At 40.5% G+C, this 24,598-nt stretch overlaps 1 protein-coding gene across 1 annotated transcript in view; it reads right to left on the bottom strand.

The window, feature by feature from the left end:
• Window positions 1–20,565, bottom strand: part of CD101 (CD101 molecule) — a 38,929-nt gene extending 18,364 nt beyond the window's left edge. The window contains exons 1-6 of the mRNA XM_055584619.1: window positions 20,434–20,565; window positions 12,635–13,015; window positions 10,857–11,273; window positions 6,666–7,055; window positions 2,031–2,414; window positions 919–1,323 (exon numbers count right to left, since the gene is read on the bottom strand). Of these exons, the coding sequence (XP_055440594.1) occupies window positions 919–1,323; window positions 2,031–2,414; window positions 6,666–7,055; window positions 10,857–11,273; window positions 12,635–13,015; window positions 20,434–20,476 (2,020 nt within the window). The 5' untranslated portion in view covers window positions 20,477–20,565. The remainder of the gene's footprint in view (window positions 1–918; window positions 1,324–2,030; window positions 2,415–6,665; window positions 7,056–10,856; window positions 11,274–12,634; window positions 13,016–20,433) is intronic.
• Between the last annotated feature and the right edge of the window lie 4,033 nt (window positions 20,566–24,598).

Below are 24,598 nucleotides of genomic sequence, written 5' to 3' on the forward strand. Positions count from 1 at the left end.
GTCTTACTTTTCATCTCTATGCTCTATTACCAATTGACAAGGTAAATTATGTTGACTATAATCACAAATTCTCTAACTCTTATACATTAACATATCAAAATGAATGGCTAAGTGTATTGAATGGAATTTGCATTATCCATACCACTAGGAGAGACATTCTAAACATTTAATGACTGGCCAGGCACAGGCAGGGACCAATCTGAAAGAATGCCCCAGCACTGGAGCCGATCCTGGAGGCCCCCTGCTGTGCCAGGTGGTGTCCAGTTGTTGAGTGGTGGGGACTTACAGGAAATGTGGAAGGGGCAACAGTTATTATTAGTGTGGAAGTATTCCAATGTTTTAAAAACCAGTGTGGCCATTTCGTGCATATTAACTCAATGTTAACCTAGATCACTTTGCATGTGTGTGTCTGTATGTGTGTGGGGGTGGGGGGTATGTTTTTGTTTCTGGTTAATTTTTTTTTAATTGAAATATAGTTGATTTACAATGTTTCAGGAGTACAGCAAAGTGATTTCTATGTTCTTTTTCAGATTCTTTTCCATTATAGGTTACTCTAAGCTATCGAATATAGTTCCCTGTGCTATACAGCAGGTCCTTGTTGCGTATCCACTTTACATATACTAGTGAGCATCTGTTAATGTTGTTGTTGTTCATTCACTAAGTCGTGTCCGACTCTTTGTGACTCCATCGACCGCTTCCCTGTCCCTCACCATCTCCCAGAGTTTGTCATGTCCATTAAATCTGTTAATGCCAAATTCCTAATCTATCCCTACCCCGCTTCCTGGATATCACTTATATATTGTATCTACTTATAGTACAAACATGGGGAGAAAGTATTTTATGCTTTAATTCCACAACTTTCCCCAAATGGGAAGAATGTTTTTTAAAAAAGCGGAATTAATTTCAAGTAGTGTTAACCTGGTAAAGTGACAGTGATCCTTAGTGGGTGAGAGGAGGCAGAAGCCCTCACAGGACTGTTTGTGTGCAGCGAATTTCTGTCATACACTTCTACTTTACACTGATAAACTCCTGCTTCTTCCTCGGTGGCATCGTGGATTAGGAGCCGAGAATGAAATGAAGACTGTGAAATCTTCGTCTTCCTCTGGAACTGGGGTAGGCCCCTCCCCCATTCAATAGTGCCATTGTGGGTGATTTGAAGAAGCAGATCAAAGGCTCGAGATCTGGGGGGCTGGAACAGCCATGTCACGGTGAGTGGAACCTTGAGCTCAGAGTAGCCAACCCTCACTACGCAGGACAGGTCAAAGGTGTTGGTTAATTTCACTTGTGGTAGACGGCTCATCAGACTAACTTGTAAACTTGACTCTGTGGGCAGAAACACAAAACACGATTCCTAACATGTTTATCAAATCGAGGTACAGTGCTTCTAAGTTTTCCTAGTCATTACCTCTTCACACTGAACCATGTGTTCATACATTGGGAGTATCAAATATTTGGGGGTAGACATTGATTCACAGTACAGGCCGTCCTGAATTCTGACCTCAGTTTTCTAAAGTTGACCCTCTTGTAAGAGTGTTCTCAGCAGAGACAACAAACAGGCAGTGTTTCCCCAGTCCACTGCTTAGACAGCTGCTACTGAGGGGGTGGGGCGCGCCCCAGCCCTGCTGGCCGGCCTCCTTCCCTTACCCCACTGCTGGGTGCACTATCCCTGTTCTACACTTGCAAGGGAGATTCCGCAATCCCAGGCTGCAGCTGTCAGAAGCCTGAAGGTATGAGGGTCAGCTTCACTTGGCCTATCTCTTTCCTAAGTCTACTCCAAATGATACAATTTTGTTCTTAGACTTGAATAACAACTTATAAGTTGCACCCTAAAGACCATCTTTATAAAAATGAGTAAACTTTAGAGACCAGTTGGCAGACGTGGTAACCAGAGACTCTGCTCTGTATTCTGGGGTATACGTACTGTAACTAGAGGATTCAGGATGACATGCAATCAAATCCCACGGCATCCCACTACAGAAGGAAGATACTGATGATATGCAAGTTCAGCAAAGGCTTTCCCTGACACTTACCGAGGGGCTTTACGGTGATCGACACCCTCTGAGTCCAGCTCTGGTTTCTGGCCTGGCTCCCGGTCCTCTCAGACACTCTGCACTCGTACATGCCGCTGTCTGTGAGGGTGGTGGAGGCAATCTCAAGTTGGAAGGTGGCCCAGTCCATTTTCTCCAGTCTTGCATTTCTGAGGTTATTGAGTTCCGCATAGGAAGCACCCAGCTTCACGGTGCCATCCTGCTCCATGCCAGCCACAAACACCGGCTGTGTCTGGTTTTGTGGGACATGCCACCAGGCCACAGTCAGGAGATTCTCAGCTCCATCTGCCTTGCAGAGAAGGGTTAACGCTTCTCCTTCCCACACTGCTTGCTGCCGGTTCTTGGTAGACACGACCACATTTCTTGCTGTGGATTACAGGTTTTAGAAGAAAAAGATACTTCGAGTAAATGAAAAGTTTTCTAAAAAACAGTGAACTCTCATTAATTAAAACTTGACTACTTTGTGAAAAATCCAATCAAATTGTTCACTCTTGCACCATCCCCCAGAATAAAAGATTTAATCAACACTTAAATAGTAGAAATGGCAGAAAGAACACCAGAAGAACTAATTTACATGTAAACAATTTACAGTTTGCCCTAAGTTTTAGTGATTTGTTCCTTAGGCACATCTAGTTGGGAAAACACAGGGTATTATTTTGTTAAATTAATTAGAGATGGTGTATGAGACTGAAAGTAATGAAGCTGTGTTTATTTCAATGTTTAGTTTTCTAGAATTCAGACTTTCACAGTTCAAAATTACCTTCCTCTCCTTACTTATCTTTCCCTAATTAGTATGTAACTGAACAGTGAAGAAGTACTGTTAATTATATTTCTGTTCAAAATACTGCCATTAAAAAACAATTACTTGAAGAGGGCGTGGAGAAAAGAGAATCCTCTTACACTGTTGGTAGGAATATGAATTGATACAGGAATATGAATTGTTCTCTCCTATGGAGAACAGTATGGAGGTTCCTTAAAAACTGAAAATAGAACTACTGTATGACTCAGAAATCCCACTCCTGGGCACATACCAGAGAAAACTATAATTACAAAAGATACATGCACCCCAATGCTCATTGCAGCACCATTTACAACAGGCAAGACATGGAAGCAACCTGAATGTCCATTAACAGAGAAATGGGTGAAGAACATGTGGCACATATATACAACGTAATATCACTCAGCCATAAAAAGGGATGAAACTGTGCCGCTTGCCGAGACTTGGATGGACCGAGAGCTGTCATACAGAATGAAGAAAGTCAGAAGTTGAAAAACAAATACTGTGTATTAATGCATATGTGTGGACTCTAGAAAAATAGTACAGATGAACCTATTTGCAAAGCAGAAATAAACACACATATGTAGAGAACAAGCATATGGACACCAAGAGGGGAAACAAGGGGTGGGATGAGTTGGGAGACTGGGACTGACATATATACACTACTATGTATAAAACAGATAACTAATAAGGACCTCTGTTGGGGCACAGAGAACTCTACTCAATGCTCTGTGGTGACAAAGAGGGGATATATGTATATGTATAGCTGATCAGCTTTTCTGTATAGCAGAAATTAGCACAAAATTGTAAAGCAACTAAACTCCAATAAAATTTTTTTTATTAAAAATGTCTTATTTTACAAAATTATGTGGGGGAAAATGTATGTATATATAAATATATATACTATAAATACAGATATACTTCCCCCTCAAGTATTTTTAAAATATATATATATACACACACCTATACACACACACACACACATATATATACATTTCTTTTTTTCAAATCATATATTCATTCATATATATTGTTGGTTGAAGGGACATCCTTCCTATATCTGAACTACAGTGTAAAACAGTAAATGTAAGTCCGGCTCCCAGATGGAAAATTCAAGATGATCAGAAATGTGGACTTCCTTTGAACAGATACTTCCTGTGCGAGGCCTTGTCCTGGGTGCTTTGCGGGCAATGCAAAGATCCCTCAAGCTCATGCATCCTAGGCAGCCCAGCCTCATGCTTAAGGCCAAGGTCCCTGGAGTTATTATAGAATTACTCTGGACAACAAAGTGAACCTCTCTGAGCCTCAATTTCCTTTCCTGTAAAAGAAAGGGGGTAATAATAGCACCTCACTTTTGCACTGTGAGAAGACTAAGTGAATGGCACGTGCAAAGGGCTTACCCTGGCTGGCAAGGGAAAGTGCCCAGCAAAAGACAGCTACTAGTATTAGTGTGTAATGATAGTCCCTTCATGAGAGCAGAGGTGTTCAAAGTCAGAAAAGGAAAATAAAAAGATTTTTAAAAATTTTATATTTTCTAGACTCGTGGGATCTTAGTTCCCTGACCAGGGATTGAAACTGGGCCCTCAGCAGTGAGAGCATAGAGTCCTAATCATTGAACCACCAGGGAATTTCCAGGAAAACAAAACAGAACTGGCATTTGAAATCTTAATAGGATCTAAATGAATTTGCAAACTGATCTTCTCTGCTGAGGAAGAGTTCTGTCTTTAACAGCTTTATGGATGAACATATGTTACCAAGACAGAAAGAAGGCTAATGTCCACAAATAGATTAATATATATCTACCTGTTTTATATATATGTATATAACATAACATATATTTATATAAAACTTGCTTCCAAATTTGGGGTATTAGAGGCATTATTACACTTATTTTTTTTTTTTGAAGTTAAAAATAGACTCATAACTAAAGTTTCAAAATTATAGGGGAAATTATTAGTCATAATCTTACTATTCAAATATAACCATTATGATAGGTTTCGGGCAGTTTCAGTTTTTTAAAAAAAACTGTGGTTTCCTTACTTTATTGTGGTCATTGCTGTCTCCGAGTCAGAAGTGACACACTCACCAGGCATGTGTAAGGCGCGCCTGCATAGTGGTAGGGAAGTACCCTCTTCTGTTTAAAACATTCACGGGATGATAAAACTGCTCATACTCAAGTAATGGCTTGAGTTTCAAAACCAAGTGCTCAATAGGGTCTTTAATAAATCTGCTACTAACTTTTTCTGTTTCTCCATAAAAAGAAACAGGTTGGACTCCAGCCTGCACAAAGTATTATTTTCAGCCTGGGCAGACCACCTACTTGATAGGCTTGTGATCTGTGTGCCCCAAAGCACACCTTTTGGTCCCTCTGGCACAGATTCCTATGTCCTGAGTTTATGAAAGGTTTACAGTTCTGCTCCAGTGGAGACAGATACACAAGGTTGAGATTTAACTCTGTGTAAATATGTAAACACGCCTACATAGTTTTTTCTGAATCCTAACAAGAAAGACCAAATGTTTAGTGTAAGAACTAACACCAACACACTTCCTGGCTCGCCAATCTAGGCCAAAGCTGTGCGTCTTCACTCCAAGCAAATGGGGTGATGGAGAAGAGCATGGAAGTGTTTGTGTCTATGGAGATGCCTCCAATAAGCGAGTACAACAAGGACATCTTCATTTTGGGTTTGTTATTTATTTATTTTTTTGGTTTTTGCTTTGGGGCAATTCATCTTCCTAGACTTTGAATTTAATACTCAGCCCAGAAAATCAGTATTGCTTGTGGATTTATCAGTGTTCTCTCCACACAAAAAGAACTGATTATCAAACATGCTTAAGGTCACGCAGCCTTCAGAAACTTAACAGGAGCTGGATGGCCTTCCAGATAATCAGACCCAGCCTATCTGGGTCAGATAGGCATCTCACCACATCACAGCAACACGCAGGCAATAGAGTCCACCCACTGTCGCTTCTTCTTTTCTTACTCTGAGTCATGGGTGGATGCAGAATTAAGACTAAGTATTGTTCCCTGTATCAGGTTAAGAACACAGAGAACTGACGAAAGACACCTGAAAGATGTTGAAAAAGTAGAGGGGGTAATGTGGGTGTTTATTTCTCAGGAAAGAGGCAAGTATAAGCTCTTTTCTCTCTCTCTCTCTTTTTTTTTTTTTAGCTCTTTTCTCTTAATCTACTCAAAATACACACACACACAAGGAGACGGGGGGGCTTCATGAACGCAGGTATTCTCGGCTGAAAGAAAACCCAACACACCAATCAGAAATAATAGCAAATAGAATCAAGAATCTAAGATGGCAAGAAGGGACTTAAAGACAGTGAAATTAGATTATCTTACAACTGAGGAAGCTGAGAATTAGTGAAGTGAAGTACATGGAGTGTTCATGGTCACAGCCTGTTTATTGGCTCAGGAGTAGGACTCAGTTCTTCAGCTATATGGGTGTGTGCTCAGTCACTTTAGTTGTGTCCAACTCTTTGTGACCCCATGGACTGTAGCCCACCAGGCTCCTCTGTCCATGGGATTTTCAGAGAAGAATACTAGAGTGGTTTGCCATTTCCTCCTATAGGGGATCTTCCCAACCCAGGGATCGAACCTGAGTCTCCTGGGTTTCCTGCATGGCAGACGGATTCTTTACCCACTAAACCACCTGGGAAGCCCCCAGGTTTTCAGCTAGTTTGGGTGCTTCCCTTTACTCCACTCCACCTCAAAGTGACCTGATTGATACCTGACTTCAGGAGACCTGCCCTGTGTCCATGAAAGTATCCAATACTCACAAAGGAGGACATCGAAATGCAGCCCAACCATGTCTGGCCCCGACTTCACATACCTGCTTGCTTCCAAAGGCGCACAAAGCTGTCTGGTGATTGTTTTTTCTGAAGCACCTGCCAGGAGCCCATCTGAGCTCTTGTCACCTCTGCCACTACACATCTGTATGTACCTTCATCCTCTGGGCCCATAGAGAAGATTTTGAGAGAGAAAGACTTGGGGCTTAACTTTGAAAGCTGGAGCTGTCCTTGACTTGCTCTTTCTTGGTAATCTTTCTTCAGATCCAGAACTCCGCCAGCATCAATGTGGGCCATTTCAACATCATTGAAGAACCAAGTGGCCTGAAGGTGTGGGTCCTGGCCACCACCGCCCATGACCAGGCAAACCAGTTCTAAGGATTTTCCTTCATGTACCGTGCTCTCAGCTCTAATGTTGACTTGAAAATCTCTCACTAGGAAACAAAAGCAAGGCAGATATTTAGAGAGGCCACTGCACCTATCCCTTTAATACCAGAGAGAGATGCTACCTCCTATCAGGATAGTACAGGGATTGAATTTAATGTGGGAGATCAGAGATGCCAAAGAAATGCCTAGAATCAAAATGTCCTTGACTATTTTTTAAATCATCTAGAAAGAACAACACATGTGATTTTCTAAATGCAATACTATTAAGCAAGATGAATGCATGGATGTGTAAAGTACATAGTAATGGATCTTTTAAAATAAAATATTTTATACTATGTTGAACTGATATAAATTGTGATTTCTTGCTCTCATTTTTGGCTGAGAATATCCAGTGGAATTTTCCTAAGTTAAAAGCATATGTGATATATGGCAAATCCACAGCTAACATCACACTTAACAGTGGAAAACTGAAAGCTTTTCATCTAATATCAAGAATAAGACAAGGATGATCACTCTCACCACTTCTATTCAACATGGTGTTTGAAGTCCTAGCCAGAGCAATTAGACAGAAAAAGAAATTAAAAGCATCTACATTGGAAAAAAAGAAGAAATAATCACTGTTGGCAGATGACATGTTCTTATATATAGGAACCAAAAGAAAAAAAGCCCACCAAACTCCATCAAGAAGCTGTTAAAACTAATAAAGAATTTAAGTAAAGCTGCAGCATACAAAATCAACACATGAAAAAAATCGGTTGCATCTCTATACATTAACAGTAAACTATCAAAAAAAAAATTCAGAAAATAATCCCATTTACAATAGTGTCAAAAAGAAGAAAATACTTAAGGATAAATTTAACCAAGGAGGTGAAAGAGATGTACAATGAAAACTGTAGAACACTGGTGAAAGGAACTGAAGATGAAACAAATAAATGAAAAGATATCCCATGTTCATGGGTTAGAAAAATTAATATTATTAAAATGCTCATATCACCCAAAGCAATCTACAGATTCATTGCAATCCCTGTCAAAATTCTAATAGCATTTTGAAATAGATAAAAACAATTCTGAAATTCATATGGAACCCCAAAAGACCCTGACTGGCCAAAGAATTTTGAGCAAGAACCTTAGGCTTCACATTACCTGTTTTCAAAATGCATTACAAAGCTATAGTAATCAGAACTATGATACTGGCATAAAGACACATAAACCAATGAAACAGGATAGAGAACCCAGAAATAAATTCATGAATCTTTGTCAATTAATCTTCAATAAGGGTGCCAAGAACACACAACAGGGAAAAGATAGTCTCTTCAATAAACGCTTTGAACCAACTAGATATCCATATGCAGAAGAATAAAGTTGGACCCCTATCTCACAGCATATTAAAAAAAAAATAAACTCAAAATGAATGGAAGATTTAAACCCAAGACCTGAAATTGAGAAACTACTAGAAGAAAATAAAAGGGGGGACTTCCTTGGTGGTCCAGTGGTTCAGAGCCTGTGCTTCTACTGCAGGGGGCATGGGTTCGACCCCTGGTCAGGGACCTAAGATCCCACATGTCATGCAGCATGGCCAAAGGAAAAAAGAAAAGAAAATAGAAGGAAAACCTTCCTGACATTAGTTTGGGCCACGATTTTCTGGATATGACCCCACAAGCACAGGCAACAAAAGCAAAAATAGACAAGTACAATTGCATCAAACCAAAAAGATTCTGTACACAAAAGAAACAATCAGCAGAGTGAGGAGACAATCTATACAATGGGAGAAAATATTTGCAAACCATGTATTCAAAAAGAGGTTCCTATTCAAAATGTATAAGAAACTCCTACAAGTTAATAGCAAAAAATTCCAAATAAGTTGACATAAAAATGAAAAAGGATCTGACTAGATATTCTCCAAAGAAGACATACAAATGGCTAAAAATATGGACAGGAAGATGCTTATCACTAATCACCAGGGAAATGCAAATTGAAGCCACAAGATATCACGTCACATCTGTTAGAATGGCTGTCATCAAGAGACAAAAGATAGCAAGTGTTGGTGAGGATGGAGAAGAAAGAAGAACCTTTGTATACTGTTAGTAGGAATGTAAATTGGTATGATCATTATTGAAAACGGTGTGGAGGTTCCTCAAAAACTAAAAGTAGAACTACCACATAACCCAGCAATCCCCACGTCAGGGTACATATCCAAAGGAAACGACACGGTGTCTCAAAGAGATACCTGCACTGTGTTCATTACTCATAATATCCAAGATATGGAAACAATGCAAGTGACTACCAAAGGATAAATGGATGAAGAAAAGGTATATATACACAATGGACTATTATTAAGCCATGAGAAAAAAGGAAATCTTACTGTTTTCAAAAACATGGATCAACCTGGAGGACATTTTGCTATGTGAAATAAGCCAGACACAGAAAGACTGTGGAAACTAAAAATGTTGACCACATGGAAGCAGAGAGTAGACCGGTGGTTGCCAGGGCCTGTGGGAGTGGGGTAAATGGGGAGACGTTGGTCAAAGAGTACACAGTTTCAGTTATGCAGGATAAATAAGTTCTGGAGATCTAATGATTACAGTTAGTAATACTGTGTGGTGTTACCTGAAATTTGCTAAGAAAGTAGATCTTAAGTGTTGCACATACATGACACAACCATATGAGGCGATGGATATGCTAACGAACTTGATCATAATCATTTCACAATGCAAACAGATATCAAAACACAGTACTGTACACCTTAAACATATACAATTCTTATTGATTTAAATAAATACATTTTAAAAATAAAGACTTTTATGTTAAAAAAATTTTTTTTCAAAGAAAGGGGAGAAAAAAAGCATATATGATGTGTCTCCACAGGACTCCCCGTGTATAATTTGGACATGTAACGTCATCAGGACAGTTTTTAATGGAACAGAATAATACTCCTCTTTAAGAAAAAAGAAGAAAGAAAACTTCAGTCAACCACCACTGGATCATTGCTGTTAGCATGAATGTTTATGGTTTTAGATCTCCTCCTAGCAGACCAAAGCTCATGTGGAGAGACCAGGAATTACAATGGAGGCTTTCTGCTTGCTCTGGTGAAAATGCCAATGGATCACGAAGAGTGACATTATTGCAAGGTAAAGGAGTCAGGCGGAGGGAGCACTGACAAGGCTTCACATTGGAAACTGGGGCTATTCTGAGGCCCAAGTGACTGTGGAGAGAGGGCCTTGGAGAGACACACCTGTCTTCAAACACCAGCTCCACTTCTCACCCGCTGAGCAAGCTTAGGCAGACCATTAGCTGGGGCTCTGGGTTGTGTTTCAAAAACCGGAATTTGTCAACTTGCTCTGAGGCTGGTTGTTAGGACTACGTTAGATAATGCAGCTGAAGTGCTTACACAGAGCCTGGCAAAAATGGCAACAAAACTATTTCCCTGTATGGTTTGTGGAATCTACCTAACAGTCAACAGATTTTATCCCATATAAAACCTTCCGTGGACATAGCCTGTGGACAGAGCCCCAAATGAATATCTTTCTTATTTATGCTCCAAAAATGACAAAAGCAAAATTTACCCAAACTTTCTAAATGATCTTGTTTTATATTCAACCAAAGATTTTAAAATAAAAATCAGGAGTTCCCTAGTGGTTCTGTGGTTAAGACTCCATCCCTGGTGGTCCTGTGATTAAGACTCCAGGCTTTCACTGCCGAGGGCACTGATTCAGTCCCTTGTTAGGAAGCTAAGATCCCGCTAAGACATAGGGCACAGCCAAAAAAGGGGAAACCCCCCCCAAGACAGAAAGATATCCCCCAAATACCCACCACTAGCATATTAACGAATTTCCTGAAAAGATAATTACCTGTCGGCTGGACCTTGAGAGTTGTTTGATCTGTTTGCTTTTTTGTGATGGAAGTCCAGGTTTCATCAGGATCCTGAATCCATTCAGATGCCTCACAGAACAGCTGACCTTGATCTGAGGGCTGGAGCCTCCCCATTGACAGCCTGAAGGTAGTGACCCCAAGCTTGTCGAGTCGCACGTCACCAGCTGCAAACCTCTCTGTAAACAAGGGCCCAGGGAGCAACGTAAAATCTTTGGAGAGGGAAATAATCTTGCTGGCTTGGCTTCCTTCTCCATCCTTCATCAGGTACCAGGTGATAGAGAGGTGGGTATGTTGAGCTGTGGCTTTGGACACCTCACAGGTAAGTTCCAACCGCTCACCTTCCTCCTTATTTAGAGTCTGGGGAGTCATGGCCACCGAGAGGGTATCTGGAATAACTGGACACAGAGGAATGATGGTAATTGACTTAGATCAATTAGAGGCTTAGTTAGACTAGCCTCTCTAGATGAAGGTGGTGGCCTGACCCACCATCTGTAAAGTACATTCTTTGAGTTGGCTTCCCATCAGCCGTATGCTTTACCTATTACCAACAGGAACATTGGCATCTATGTATATACAGTCTATGGAACCTGGCAAAGCTCTTGGTTCACTGTTATGTTTTTAGCACAGTCTGTAACCCATTTTGCTACTCAGACACAGAGGTTTTAAATGGGAAAAGCACAAGGAGCTAGAAGACCTATATTCTGATCCTATATTTGTCCCTATTTGACTCCAGGAACTGGAACAAGTCACTTTACTTGTTTGGGCCTTCACCTGCTCCATTATAAAATAAAGTTCTGAAATAATCTGTTATAATTTATCTTTCAGAGCCAAAATGCAACCCTTACCAAAGTTTTGATAACCATCTAATACCTTAACATTCTCTTCCTCCTCAAAGGAGATCACACAGCCTAAGTTTATGTGAAAGCAATATTTAGATTCAACAATGAATGTTTATTGAGCCTCAACTCAGTGCTCACCAGTGTGCTAGGGAGTGAAGTAAATGTTCTCTTACAGTGCTCGGGGTAAGATCAGAGACGGTCATATAAGAAGCCAATTACCACATAAGCTGGGTGAGTGCTAGTAACAGTGTTGTGAATAGAACATCAAGAAGGAACCAAGATGGGAATATTGCCCGCAACAGTCAGACCAGGTTTCACCGGAGAGGAAGTGTTTAAACTGGGTTTGAAAGTATATGTAGGAGTTTGCCAGGCTGAAAAGGAAGTGATAAGATATTCTAGGCAAAGGGACAAAACAGTAATTTCAAATACGATCCTTGCCACATAGGAAAATACACTAGAGAATGGTAGTTTGAGAATAACTATTTCCACATTAATGACTTACTTCCTATGATATTCAGTTCAGTTCAGTCACTCAGTCGTGTTATATATAAATGTATTATATCAATACCAGCTCTTCTATCAAGTTAATATTCTGCTTCCAAGAAGAGACATGAGAACTCTCAAAGCTTTGTCTGATGCTGTGTTATTATCAACCTATGGATAGCTGTGGGCAAGGCCTAGGAATACCACATCATATCTAACTCTTCATGACAGAGTTGATTGGGAAAATGAATTGAGAGTTTTAGAGAACATGAGATATCTATCTGTGACAAACTCCAAAATATCCAGAGGGGTTCATGGGCTCTTTTGCTAAAACAAACAGAACAATATAAAGCCATGTCACAGCGCAAGGCATTGTGATGATGGAGACTCTGGTTTGTCAGGGGCTGGCTAGTAAAGAAGCACACACAGCTTACCAGTAAGATTAGTCTTCGCACTGTAAGTCCCATAGTATTTTTCATCAGTGTTGGGTGTAAAACACTCATACTCGCCAGTATCCTTCATCTGGAGCTTGGAAATGTGCAAAAAGACTGAGTTACCCTGGACCCTCTCCACGTAGATTTCCCTACTTTTTACCCGGTTTGCATACACTACATAAGAGAAGGTGTCATCCATGGTGCTAATGATCTGGATTTCTTGTGTCGGGGCTGTTGGCAGGTAAACAGACCATTGGAAATGCTGCTCAGAAGGTCCTTGGTGGCCAGTTACATTGCAGCCGATGCTGACGGGGTAACCTTCAGCTCTGAATAGCGGTCCTTTCTGAACTGTTACTTCTCGCTGGCCAATGCTGAGCTTAGCTTGCAAGTAGGAGAAAGAAAAGGGAATAAAAATAGATTAGTGCTCCAGTTCCCAATGTGCCACATTATGTAGCTCCCTGTATTACAATTCTAGAAAATGAGATCACAGGTTATTAGCTATAATCAACTCAAATGTTCAATACCTTCTTCAGGCTAAGGAGCAGTGGAACGACTTGATGAGTTAATTGTTCTTTTATAATTCTAACTTCTAGAGTAATCTCTAGTCTCTTAAAAAAGAATAGCTTCATCAGTGTAACATGACCACTTCTATAAAATACACCTACTTACCTAAGTGCACCTGAAGTAAATATGATGTATGATAATTCACCTTTTATATTATTTTATGGAAAAATTCTCAGTATACTTCCTCAAGCCTCCAATTCTTAGGTACCTGTCATCGAGCTGTCCTAACAGAAATGATTGCTGGAGAGACCGAGTCCATGGCACTGCCCTGGTGCTATGCCTTTTCCTGCTGGTTGGTTGGAACTATTTGTAGCTCCCGGCCAGGTCTGGTGCAAGATTAGCTAAACTTAGCATCTGAAGAAGCAGCAGTACTTCCTTTCTATGCCATAGAGGGTTTTTCATTTTGTAATTTTTTAAACAGCCACTACAGCTTTATTGAAAAGCTTCATAAAAGATGACTGTCAAGTCCAACAGGATCTGGGATCAGACTTAGTTTAGTTGCTCTCTTATTTAAAGCTTTCTGTTGGGATCACAGTGGAATGCTTCATGTTAGGACAAATCTCAAGTATTAGGTTTAAAGGAGAAAATATTATTTAGTGATAATATTCCCTTTGACATACACATTTTCAAAATCAAGACTTTTTAAGAAATTAAAGTGTATGTGTTTATTTCTTATGTTAATATTAAAGGCTGGTTTATTTTGTGTTACAGAAAGAACAATGAACAAGTGATAGAGATGCCACAAAGGTGAGCTAGGTCTTTCACGGGGGCCTAGGGCCCAGGGGAAAGACATCAGAAGAGTCCAGCAGGGAGCAATTACTGGTATTACAGAATTACAGAGTAGAGTTCATAAGCAGGAATGGAAGAAGCAGAGCATCTGCTGAATTTTGTGAATCCACAAGGACAAAGAGTAAGGGAGACCAGATTGGAAAAAAAAGTGAGAGAAAGGAAAAATGACATTACAGAGACCATGGTAAGGTTAAATATAGATATTTTAGAATGAAAACAATTCTGATAGGAGGGGACCTGCAAAAACAGGGAGAAAGTGTAACTGGTCACGATGCAGTCAACTAAAAATTGCATATGGATACAATCAATGCAAAACTGGAAAACAAACATCCAATCAATCAACCAACTGTATACATTTCCAGTAATCATTTAAAATATACTAATTTATTCATAAATCCCAGTTAAATATGATACATATACATTAGGCGCTTTTTTGTAATAAGCACTTAGGAATAGAAGTTAGAAAATATGAGAAAAAATTTTGTTACTTTAATTTTTTTCAAAACAGGACTTTTCATTGAAGTATAGTTGATTTACAATGTTGTGTTAGTTTTAGGTGTACAGCAAAGTAGTTCAGTTATACATACTTATATATCTATTCTTTTTCAAATTCTTTTCCATTATACGTTATTACAGGATATTGAGTATAGTTCCCTATGCCATACAGTAGTAAAATTTTAAAATATTATTTACCAAAAAATTATTCTACAGAGGCAATGTGAAACACTGTCAGCAATGCTAGCCAGCCTTAGGCATACATCTTAAAGAAATGTGAGCACTGCGCCAGCCTACACATGGAAAAGCATCCACAGCAGCACCGTTCATTGCAGCCCCAAACTGGAGACAGCCTATATGTCCATCAGCAGTAGAACAGGCAGGCTGCAGTACAGTCATAAAACGGAATCTTATACAGAAATGAAAGTGAGTGAATGGCAGCTGGCTGCAGAAACATGGATCCCTGTGTTTAAGGAAAGATGCTGAATCTTTTTGACTATATACAAAATGAATATAAAATTTAAAGAAAGGCAAAAAAACCCCACACTGTATTGTTTAGTGATGTAAACATAAGAAGTTAAACCTTTTTTTTAAAAAAAAAAAGCTAAGAAGTAGTTATCATGGAAGTCTGTAAAGTGATTGTGTGTGTATCTGGTGGGGCATACAGCAAGGTAGATGGGTGATTCTAGGGTCCTAGTGATGTTCTATTTCTTCTCCTGCATAGCGACTACATGGTTTTTGCTTTTTTCTTATTTATTAAATTTCATTGCTGTGTTTTATTAACTTTCCTTTTTAATTAATTAAGTTTTGGCTGTGTTGGGTCTCGTTGCTACAAGCAGGCTTTCTCCACTTGCGGTGAGCGGGGGCTAATCTTTAATTGTGGTGTGAGAGCTTCTCATTGCGGTGGCTTCTCTTGTTGCCACGCAGCGGCTCCAGAGCATGGGTTCAGTCGTGTGGCACGTGGGCTTAGTTGCCCTTGCAGCACGTGGAATCTTCCCCAACAAGAGATTGAACCCGTGTCCCCTGCCTTGGCAGGTGGAGTCTTAACCACTGGACTACCAGGGAAGTCCCTTTTCTTATGTGTTATATTTGCACAGTAAAAATGCTTTTAAAAATATGATTTCTGAGGTACCATTGATATGTTTATGTCGGGGGATGTTTCCACAATATTATTTTTTGTGCCTAGGCAGCATTTACTCCACATTTTTTATGACTTTTCAGAGAGATGGGTACATTCGAAACATTTTATTGTGAAAAGTAGTACTTTATTTTCTTCTGTTTCAGTTGTTAATTCAATTAATATTTATATAACCACTTATAGTATTTCTGATGCTTCAAGGACTAAGATATGAAGATGAGTTTAGGATAGTCTCTGACTTCTCGATTTTACAATTTAGTCAAGTAGGGTGGTTGTCATCTCTCCTGGAAAGATATATGATAAAAGTTCTTTGAGGAATTTGAAGGAAGGAGAGATTACATTTTAGGGGGGGAAAATAGGTAAGGTGTATGGAAGAGATAGTATTAAAAATGGACCTTGGAGAAGGTTATGGCAATTTAAGTGGAGAGAAAGGGTATTTTTCAGTGAAGGAGACTTCATGAAAAGACTGTATAAGTAGTAATCAAAAGAATTGTTCAGGAAATAGGGAGTAATCAGTTGGATTTGGGGGTGGGTTACACAAAGATTAATAGAAAGAGGTAAGATTGGGCAGAAATTTTGAGTCCAAAGCATGAAGGGTTTAACTGGCATGTTTAAAAGTTTGGGCTTGATTGATAGGCAATGGGGAACCCACAGGAAGTGTTTTTAAAATTCTTAGTAAAATTAACCTGATGGTGTGTAGTATGATGGAGTTAGAAGTAGATATCAGATAATTACAGAAGCTCAGGAGATAAGTGATGAAGGCAGTAGAAATGGAAAGAAAGGGGCTATAATTTGAGAGCCACTGTGGAGATAAATCTATAGAGTTTTTCAGCGTCTTAGATGCTTGGAAGTTAAAGGGGTGGATGGAAGACAAGAGGAAATCAAAGATGATACCAGGTTTTGTAAGGGTGACTGGAAGTAACAGTACTATTAACAGGAATAAGGCTATCAGGAAGAAGTACTATTGTGCGTTCAAGGGTGAAGGAGAAGATAAAGAATTTAATCTTGGAAACACTAAATTAGAGTGCTATGGAATAAACAAGAAGGAAATCCAGCAAATATTTAGAAATATTAGTAAAATATATGTCAATATCTGTATCTTTTTCTATACTTTAAAATATACTCTTTGAAAATATTTGTCATCTAGTTATCTTAAGAACTCTGTGATATTCCCGTATTTAGCAATGTCAAAGTTGTAAATGGTGGAGCCAGACTTGAACTTGGATTTACCAATGTCAAATTCCTGACTGTCTCCATTGCTTCCTCACTGCTTCCTATAAACGCTTGTTGGTAACTAGGGAGAGTTCTGGGCTGTAGATGCTGATTAAGTCATTCACGCGTTAAGTAGTGGAAAATGTTAGGGGATATAAGAAGAGAGCTAAAGAGAGATTATTAGAGGATCTCTCTATTTAGGAAATAAGATGAGAAATGCATGCTACAGAAAGAAGAATCAGGGAGGTGGGAGGGTAGCCAGTGCACTGCAGCTTGAAAACCAAAGGAGCAAAAAGTTCCAAGAAGAAAGAGCTTGTCAGCACTGCTGAATGCTGCTGAGAGGGTAAGGATTCGAAAGGCAGAGAAGTGTCCTTTTAGTTTGATGATGAGGATGTCAGTGGTGATCTTTGTAAAAGAGACTTCAAGAGAGCAGAAGCAGAGCATTTCAAGGGTAAGAAGCAACTGCAAGAAGCTTACACTAAACTACTTCAAGAAGTTTCATGTAGAAAGGAAAGAGAAAAATAGGGTGGTTGTTAGAAAGAGCAGCTCAATGGGGCAGAGCAGTGAGGGCAGGTGGACACGGGTGCCTCTGCATGTTTATGGGCAGAGGAGCTGCCGAGGGGAGAGATGGATGAAGCCAGAGAGATGATGATGAATGCAGTAAGGTCTTAGCGGAAGCATGAGGTCAAGAACTTGTTTGGGAGAGTACCACTTTCTCAGAAAAGTGAAAGAGACAATGTGAAGGATTAATAGGCATTATGGAGGTACAAAGGAAGGATGGACAGAGGCCAGTTCAAATGGTCATGCATGGGGAATCACACACTTGAAGCATCTTATTATAAATCTATTTTCTGTGGGATGTTGCACATATCTCTCCTCCAAAAGAGGAAAATACCTTAGAGGACTGGCCTGTTGCTTTCTGTTTTAATGGACAGAGGGTTAGGTACCTCTGGACAGCAGATTCTTGCTGACTGATGCACACACAGCTTAACAATGACATACTGCATCAGAGTCACACTTTTGATACATGAAGAATTTCCTGATGGTATTGGTTTTTTCAAAAACATCACTGGCATTGCCAAATTTTCTATTTCAGTGTTATTTGAATTGAAGTTATTTGATTGAACTATATAAAATGGTCCATACCTGACCATTTTTGATATACAAAAACAGCAACTTCAAATACTTCCACCTTATACAATACCTAGCTGGAGAACATCAAACACAACAAACAACTTCTTTTTCTTTACCCATACAAAATCTCTGCATGCTTGGAGGCTGAAAGCGTTTTCATCCATAATTTAGTGGATTTTTTTTTTTCATGAATACAGTCGTAGTAGGACAAACAGTATGTCCTCCCCAGGACCCTCCCAAGTTAATGACTTTTATTTGTAGGGCAGCTAGTTAGGGTGAGGGGTGACAGACCAAGAGGAGAAAGCTAAGTCCAAGGACTCATTTATCCATGACTTTAACCTCATCTGGCCCCATATTCTAACAGGATTCATCAGTCTCTACATATTTTTTTGAACTTTTAATTTTATATTGGGTTATAGCCAGTTAAACAATGTTGTGATAGGTTCAGGTGAATAGTGAAGGGACTCAGCCATACATATACATTTACATATTTATTTTTTAAAATTAATTAGGACAAGGTAAACATTTGCTAAACAATGCAAGTGCTCAACTGATCATCCATCATTTAGTGTATTTCCTTAATTTCTCCCTTTGTATTTGTAATGACAAATAGCAGGCTTGCAACATCTTTTTCAAGTTACTTTCTGATTAATGTGGTTTTCACATAAAAACTGTGGCTCTATACAAAATTAGTATTTATGGAATCTAAATTTAGAAGAAATAAATGTATAACCCAGTTTAGGTAATGGTTCAAATGAACTAGGAAAAGCCTGGCAGCTTCCCCTTTTTGAACCTTGGTTACTTTCCTTTTCCCAGGCCTTCCAGATCACTCACCCCCCATCGCCTCCCCCCCACACACACAAAAAAAAGACACAAAATTTGCAACTGTCTGACTTGTTGCACAATGTAAGCCCAGTTTCCCCATATGCAAGCCAAACACACAGTTCAGAGACACAAGGCACAGACACTTGAGAATCACACTCAGATAGCCGAATAGGACAAGTAGGAACATGGCAGGCAAGTCCCCAAAGGACCCCAACAGTCTCCTGGTCGTCAGTGCCTGCAAAGCCAGTCTGGTGGGCAGCAATTAACCAGCAACTGCTCCCAGTAACTTCCCCTGCAGGCTGTCTATCACCCCCATCAGGCCCCATATCTGACCTTCACCTCTCACTACCCAATGTCCTTTGAGACATGAGCCCAGTTCAATTCAAGCCAAGGGTTTCTTAAGCGCCCCTTTGAGCTGAATGCAGCACCCTTTTTGTCTATTAGCCACAGCCTTGGTTACTCTGCTTCTAAGCTCTTTTCGTTCCCCTATTGTCAGAATTCCTTCACTAATTCCATCTAGTCACTCTAAAGCAGAAGTTTTAAACCTGAGTCCACTTGGGGGATTAAAGAGTTCGTAAACTTGGGTGGAAAAACACCCTACATCTTTATTTTCACTAACCTTTATGGAAATTCAGTATTTTCTTCAGCTATGAAGGTAGACAACAAACCATAGATATTTTCACATCACATCTATTGCAGAGTCTTGAAATATTGTTCACACTCATTACTAAATTGAAATTTGGGGGTTAATAGACCACCTCTAGATCTTATCATATAATGAATAAAGAAGAAAATAAATGACTACATCATGATTTACTTTAAAATATTTTGATAACTGCATTTCAATATGATTGTTTTTCCCTATAATCTTATATGTTTTAATTTATATATTTAAAAACTGTTCTGAGATGGGGGTGAAGATGAGCTTCACCAGATGCTAAATGAACCCATAGCACTAAAGAGTACCTGCTCCCTGTTCTGTCTGCTCTGAAACTATTTCATGCCCTTCCCAGTTCATCTGTTCTCCATCCACCCCCAAATTTCTACTTCCTGCACCCTGTTCAACCATGTACAAATGCCCCAGGCTCATTGAGGCCCTTCCACATGCCCCTCAGCAGAGCCATGTGACTCTTCCTGCCCCCTTCTCAGTTTGACAGTAGTCAACGCCCACTTCAGCTCACAGGTGAAGTCAGAACCTTCTTTTAAGTTAGCCTAAAACTATTACGTGCTCTCATAAGCCTTTCATCCAGCCACATCCCCAAGGTATATTAATCTAGACAAGCTCTTATCAGGCATCCCCTGTCAGTCTGAAGAGTTAAGCCTCATCCTATCTCCAGGAATCAGCTAGCCCAAGAAAATAAGGTGAAGGCAGGGCCAGCAAAACTGGCAGATCTAGCAACACACACAAATATAAAAACCTATGGGATCAGGTTCATGGGGCTCAACCAAGCATTGCACCACCTGGAACTCGAGGTTGTCTAGGTAGCCAAGAACATCATCAAAAGTCAAAAATGATTGCCAGCACCAGAGATGTGTGCCATTGTTTTCCCTATAGAGACCAAACTGTCCCATTTTATCACCCTACAGTCTCTGTTTGACCAGTTCCTGTGACAACAGTAACATACAAAAGTATGACACTTACTCAGAAAGAGAAAAAATGATGCCACATGTGGGAAGCGTGCCATTTGGACCAATGTAGACCTTTCCTGGTGGTGTCACTGAAGTTGCTCAGACGCCGAGTGACAAATGCTGCGCTCTCACTACAGAGATAAAGAGGAAGCAATCGTGCGGTTTCCAGCCCACTGAGAAGCAGAGGCGGCCTGCGAAGGGCAATACAGTTTGCTTTATATGGCTCTTTGATAATCATTCAAATTCGGTGTGCAAAGTTATCTTCATGGGCAGGTAACCATATATAAATACAAATAAGAAAAGATGACCTCCTTCTGGCTCAATATGCATAATTAGGTCATAATGAGGGAATTTAAGTAGACAGAATAAATAAAACAATCAAGAAGAAATTTTCTCTTCTTAGCCCTTACCTTGCCTCCCATCTTGGGAGAGGAAAGCATTGAGAAAAGAGAGAAGCACAGCTGGAAGACAGGAACCCGGGGAAACATGAGGTGGCGCTGACGCTGGCATGCTCTAGAATCAGGCTGCCTGGGTGTGCACACAGACTCTGATTTTAGTAGTTGATCTTAGAAAAGTTAATTAACATTTCCTAACTCTCATCTACACAATAGAGATACTGTGTACTTCCCATAACATTGCTGTGAGAATTGAATGAACTAATTCACTGAAAGTGCTCAGAACAACATCTAGTACATAGGAAGTGCCCAATGGATATCAAGGAACATTTAAGGGAATCTTCAGCTGCTCAGTGTGGACCTGGCCACTAAGAATGGCCCTGAATCCAGGCCAAATTAATCCTAATACTCGAAGACAAGACTGTACAAGCGACAAGCTTACTAAGGATGTTAGTTCTCCAGACCAAGCCTCTATTTAGATACGTCAGAAATGGTCTGGTCTGCTTCAGGCCACAGTTACAGCAGATCCCTGCTCCATCCATCCACCGATCCATCCAACGATTTTTTTTTTTAATCTTCTGGGTGCTGTGGTAGGTGCTGCACATACTGGGATGGACAAAATGTTTCTTTTTGACCAACTCAATACAAAGTCTTTGTTCTCAGGAAGCTTCCACTTACTCAGATAACCACAAGGTAATTTTGCAAGCACAACCATCAATGGGGTACCTCAAGGGAGTCTGGGAAGTGAGTGGGTGGGAGGGAGGGTCAAGATCAGCTGGGTCACCTGAGGCAACCAGGGAGGAAGTGGGGGGCGCCGAGGTGCACGGTTGGGGAGACAATCAAGCATGGATCGTGATGCATCAGCTGTGCCCTCTTGGAGTAAAGTTAGAGGCTGGTGTGAAGGGAGAAGGGTCTATGAAGGTGGGCTGGGACAGACCTGAGTTGGTCATGTACGCCAGGCCTAAGAAACTGGTCTTAACCTTATAGAAAAGGGAAGCTATTAAGAGGTTGTTTGTTGGCTTGTTTTTTAAGTAGGAAAATGGCCTGGTCATGTTTTCCTTTTAAGCTGAGTACTAAGATGAGGAAGGGAGGCAAGGGTAGAAGCAGGAAGGCCAGATACAGCCTTTTGCAATTTTCTGTAGGAGCAATGGTAAGGGCCTGAATTAGGGCATTTAACATCAAGACAGAGCTGGGAGAGATGATGAGGTCATGAAATACTTCACGGAGCACCTGCTTTAGGATAAGCTCCTTACCAGGTGCCAGAGACACACATGCAAAAGTGTAGCCTCTGATCTTAGGAAATTTTGATGGTGGAGCCTGGTGCAGGTGAACAGGAAAGAAAGAAGAACATGACTGGCTATCACATAAGGTAAATTCTGGGAGGTCCACTAGGAGAAATACAGGTGGCAAAGAGACATGGAGAGCTGAAGAGAAAGAATGTATCTAATTTGAGGAGAATGGGAAGTCAGGAATCTTCAGGGAAAAGGTAGCATTTTATGATTTATTTTCTCAGGGGGAATTAGAGTAGAGTAGGGTAAGATTCTATAAGCTTTCATCTGGAAGCCTATAACTTAAAAAAATTATTTATTTATTGGCCATGCCACACAGCATGTGGGATCCTAGTTCTCTGAATAGGGATCGAACCCCTGCCCCTTGTAGTGGAAGCATGGAATCTTAACTACTGGGCCACTGGGGAAGTCCTTGAAGCCTCTAACTTCTTTTTTTTTTTTTTCTAACTTCTTTTTTAATTTTAATTTTTTCTTTTCAAGTTTTTAAAAATTGAGATATAATTGACATGTAACCCTGTATTAGTTGAGCTTCCCTGGTGGCTCAGTCAGTAAAGAATCTGCCTACAGTGCAGAAGACCTAGGTTCAATCCCTGGGTCAGGAAGATCCCCTGAAGAAGAAAATGGCAACTCATTTAAGTATTCTTGCCTGGGAAATCCCATGGACAGAGGAGCCATGGTGTCACAAGAGTTGGACACAGCTTAGCAACTAAACCACCACCCACCACCACCACCGCTGTGCTAGTTTTAGGTATACAACACAGTGATCTCCCTTTGGTTTTATTCATTAGCAAGGACACCGGACAACAACAACCCTTCTCCATGTCAACCTACAAATGTTAACATCTTCAGTTAAAAGGCCCTGTCCTTTCCTTTATTTTGGGGGGCTCCAAAATCACTGCAGATGGTGACTTCAGCCATGAAATTAAAAGATGCTACTCCTTGGAAGGAAAGTTATGACCAACCTAGATAGCATATTCAAAAGCAGAGACATTACTTTGCCAACAAAGGTCCGTCTAGTCAAGGCTAGTTTTTCCAGTAGCCATGTATGGATGTGAGAGTTGCACTGTGAAGAAAGCTGAGTGCCGAAGAATTGATGCTTTTGAACTGTGGTGTTGGAGAAGACTCTTGAGAGTCCCTTGGACTGCAAGGAGATCCAACCAGTCCATTCTGAAGGAGATCAGCCCTGGGCTTTCTTTGGAAGGAATGATGCTAAAGCTGAAACTCCAATACTTTGGCCACCTCATGTGAAGAGTTGACTCATTGGAAAAGACTCTGATGCTTGGAGGGATTGGGGGCAGGAGGAAAAGGGGACGACAGAGGATGAGATGGCTGGATGGCATCGCTGACTCGATGGATGTGAGTCTGAGTGAATTCCAGGAGTTGGTGATGGACAGGGAGGCCTGGCGTACTGCAATTCATGGGGTCACAAAGAGTCAAACACGACTGAGTGACTCAACTGAACTGATGCAGTGCTTGGGGGATAAAAGAGGTAAAAAATGGGCCCTGCCCTCCAGGAAGTTGGAATCTAGTTTGCTAAAGAACTGTAGATAAGAAATGGTAGCCATGGAAGGCAGCCTGTGTTGGGTATCCATATTATGACTCAGGCAGGACCACTGCAGGCAGGGGGCAGCCAGAGGTCATTCAGAAAAGGTTGGTTTATGTGGTTTACGTTAGGTCTTTGGAGATCTGGAATGATTCAAATAGGAAGAGAGAAGAAAGGACATTCCCTAGGGAGAAATGAAATGTACAAAGATACTGAGGCAGGGATATACAGGTTGCATTCAGGGAACAATTAAAGGGCAGCTTACCTGGAATGGTGATTTCAAACTACCTCTCCAGGCGGTTAACTATAGCATCAGTAGGGCTTGAAGTACAAGAATTTTTTCACCATTACAGTTGTAGAAGTCATGGGTTATCCCCTAGGCTCCAAAATTCACTGTATCAGTTAGCTATTGCTGCATAACAAATAGCAAGCTTTGGTGGCATACAGTAATAGTACAGATTTTTGTTCACAAGCCTATGGATCAGCTGATGGGAGCTGGATGATCTAGGATGGCCTTAGCTTGGATCCCTCTCACAGTCGTTGAATAGGCTAGCCTGGGCACGTTTTCACAGTACTGTCAGGGGTCCAAAAGGACTAGGAGACACACATCAGTACTTTTAAAAGCTTCTGCTTGCATCATGACTGCTAACATCCTCAGATCAAAGCAAGTCACATGGCCAAGTCTGAAAGCAAGAGATGGGTTAATAGACTCCATCTCTTGAGTGAAGGAAACAGCAAAGTGGCAGAGCAAAAGAAGTGGAAGGGAACTGGGGCCATCAATGCAATCAATCTACTACATGCACTGAAAAGAGAATTATGTTAGAAATAAGCACTGACCACAGAGACAATCATTGCCAATAATGTAGAGGACCCTGTATTCCTGAAATACAAACAACCAAGTAGTGAAGTGAAAGTTGCTCAGTCGTGTCGGATTCTTTGAGATCCCATGGA

The sequence above is a fragment of the Bubalus kerabau genome, chromosome 6 (genome assembly GCF_029407905.1).
Source record: "Bubalus kerabau isolate K-KA32 ecotype Philippines breed swamp buffalo chromosome 6, PCC_UOA_SB_1v2, whole genome shotgun sequence".
NCBI lineage: Eukaryota > Metazoa > Chordata > Mammalia > Artiodactyla > Bovidae > Bubalus > Bubalus kerabau.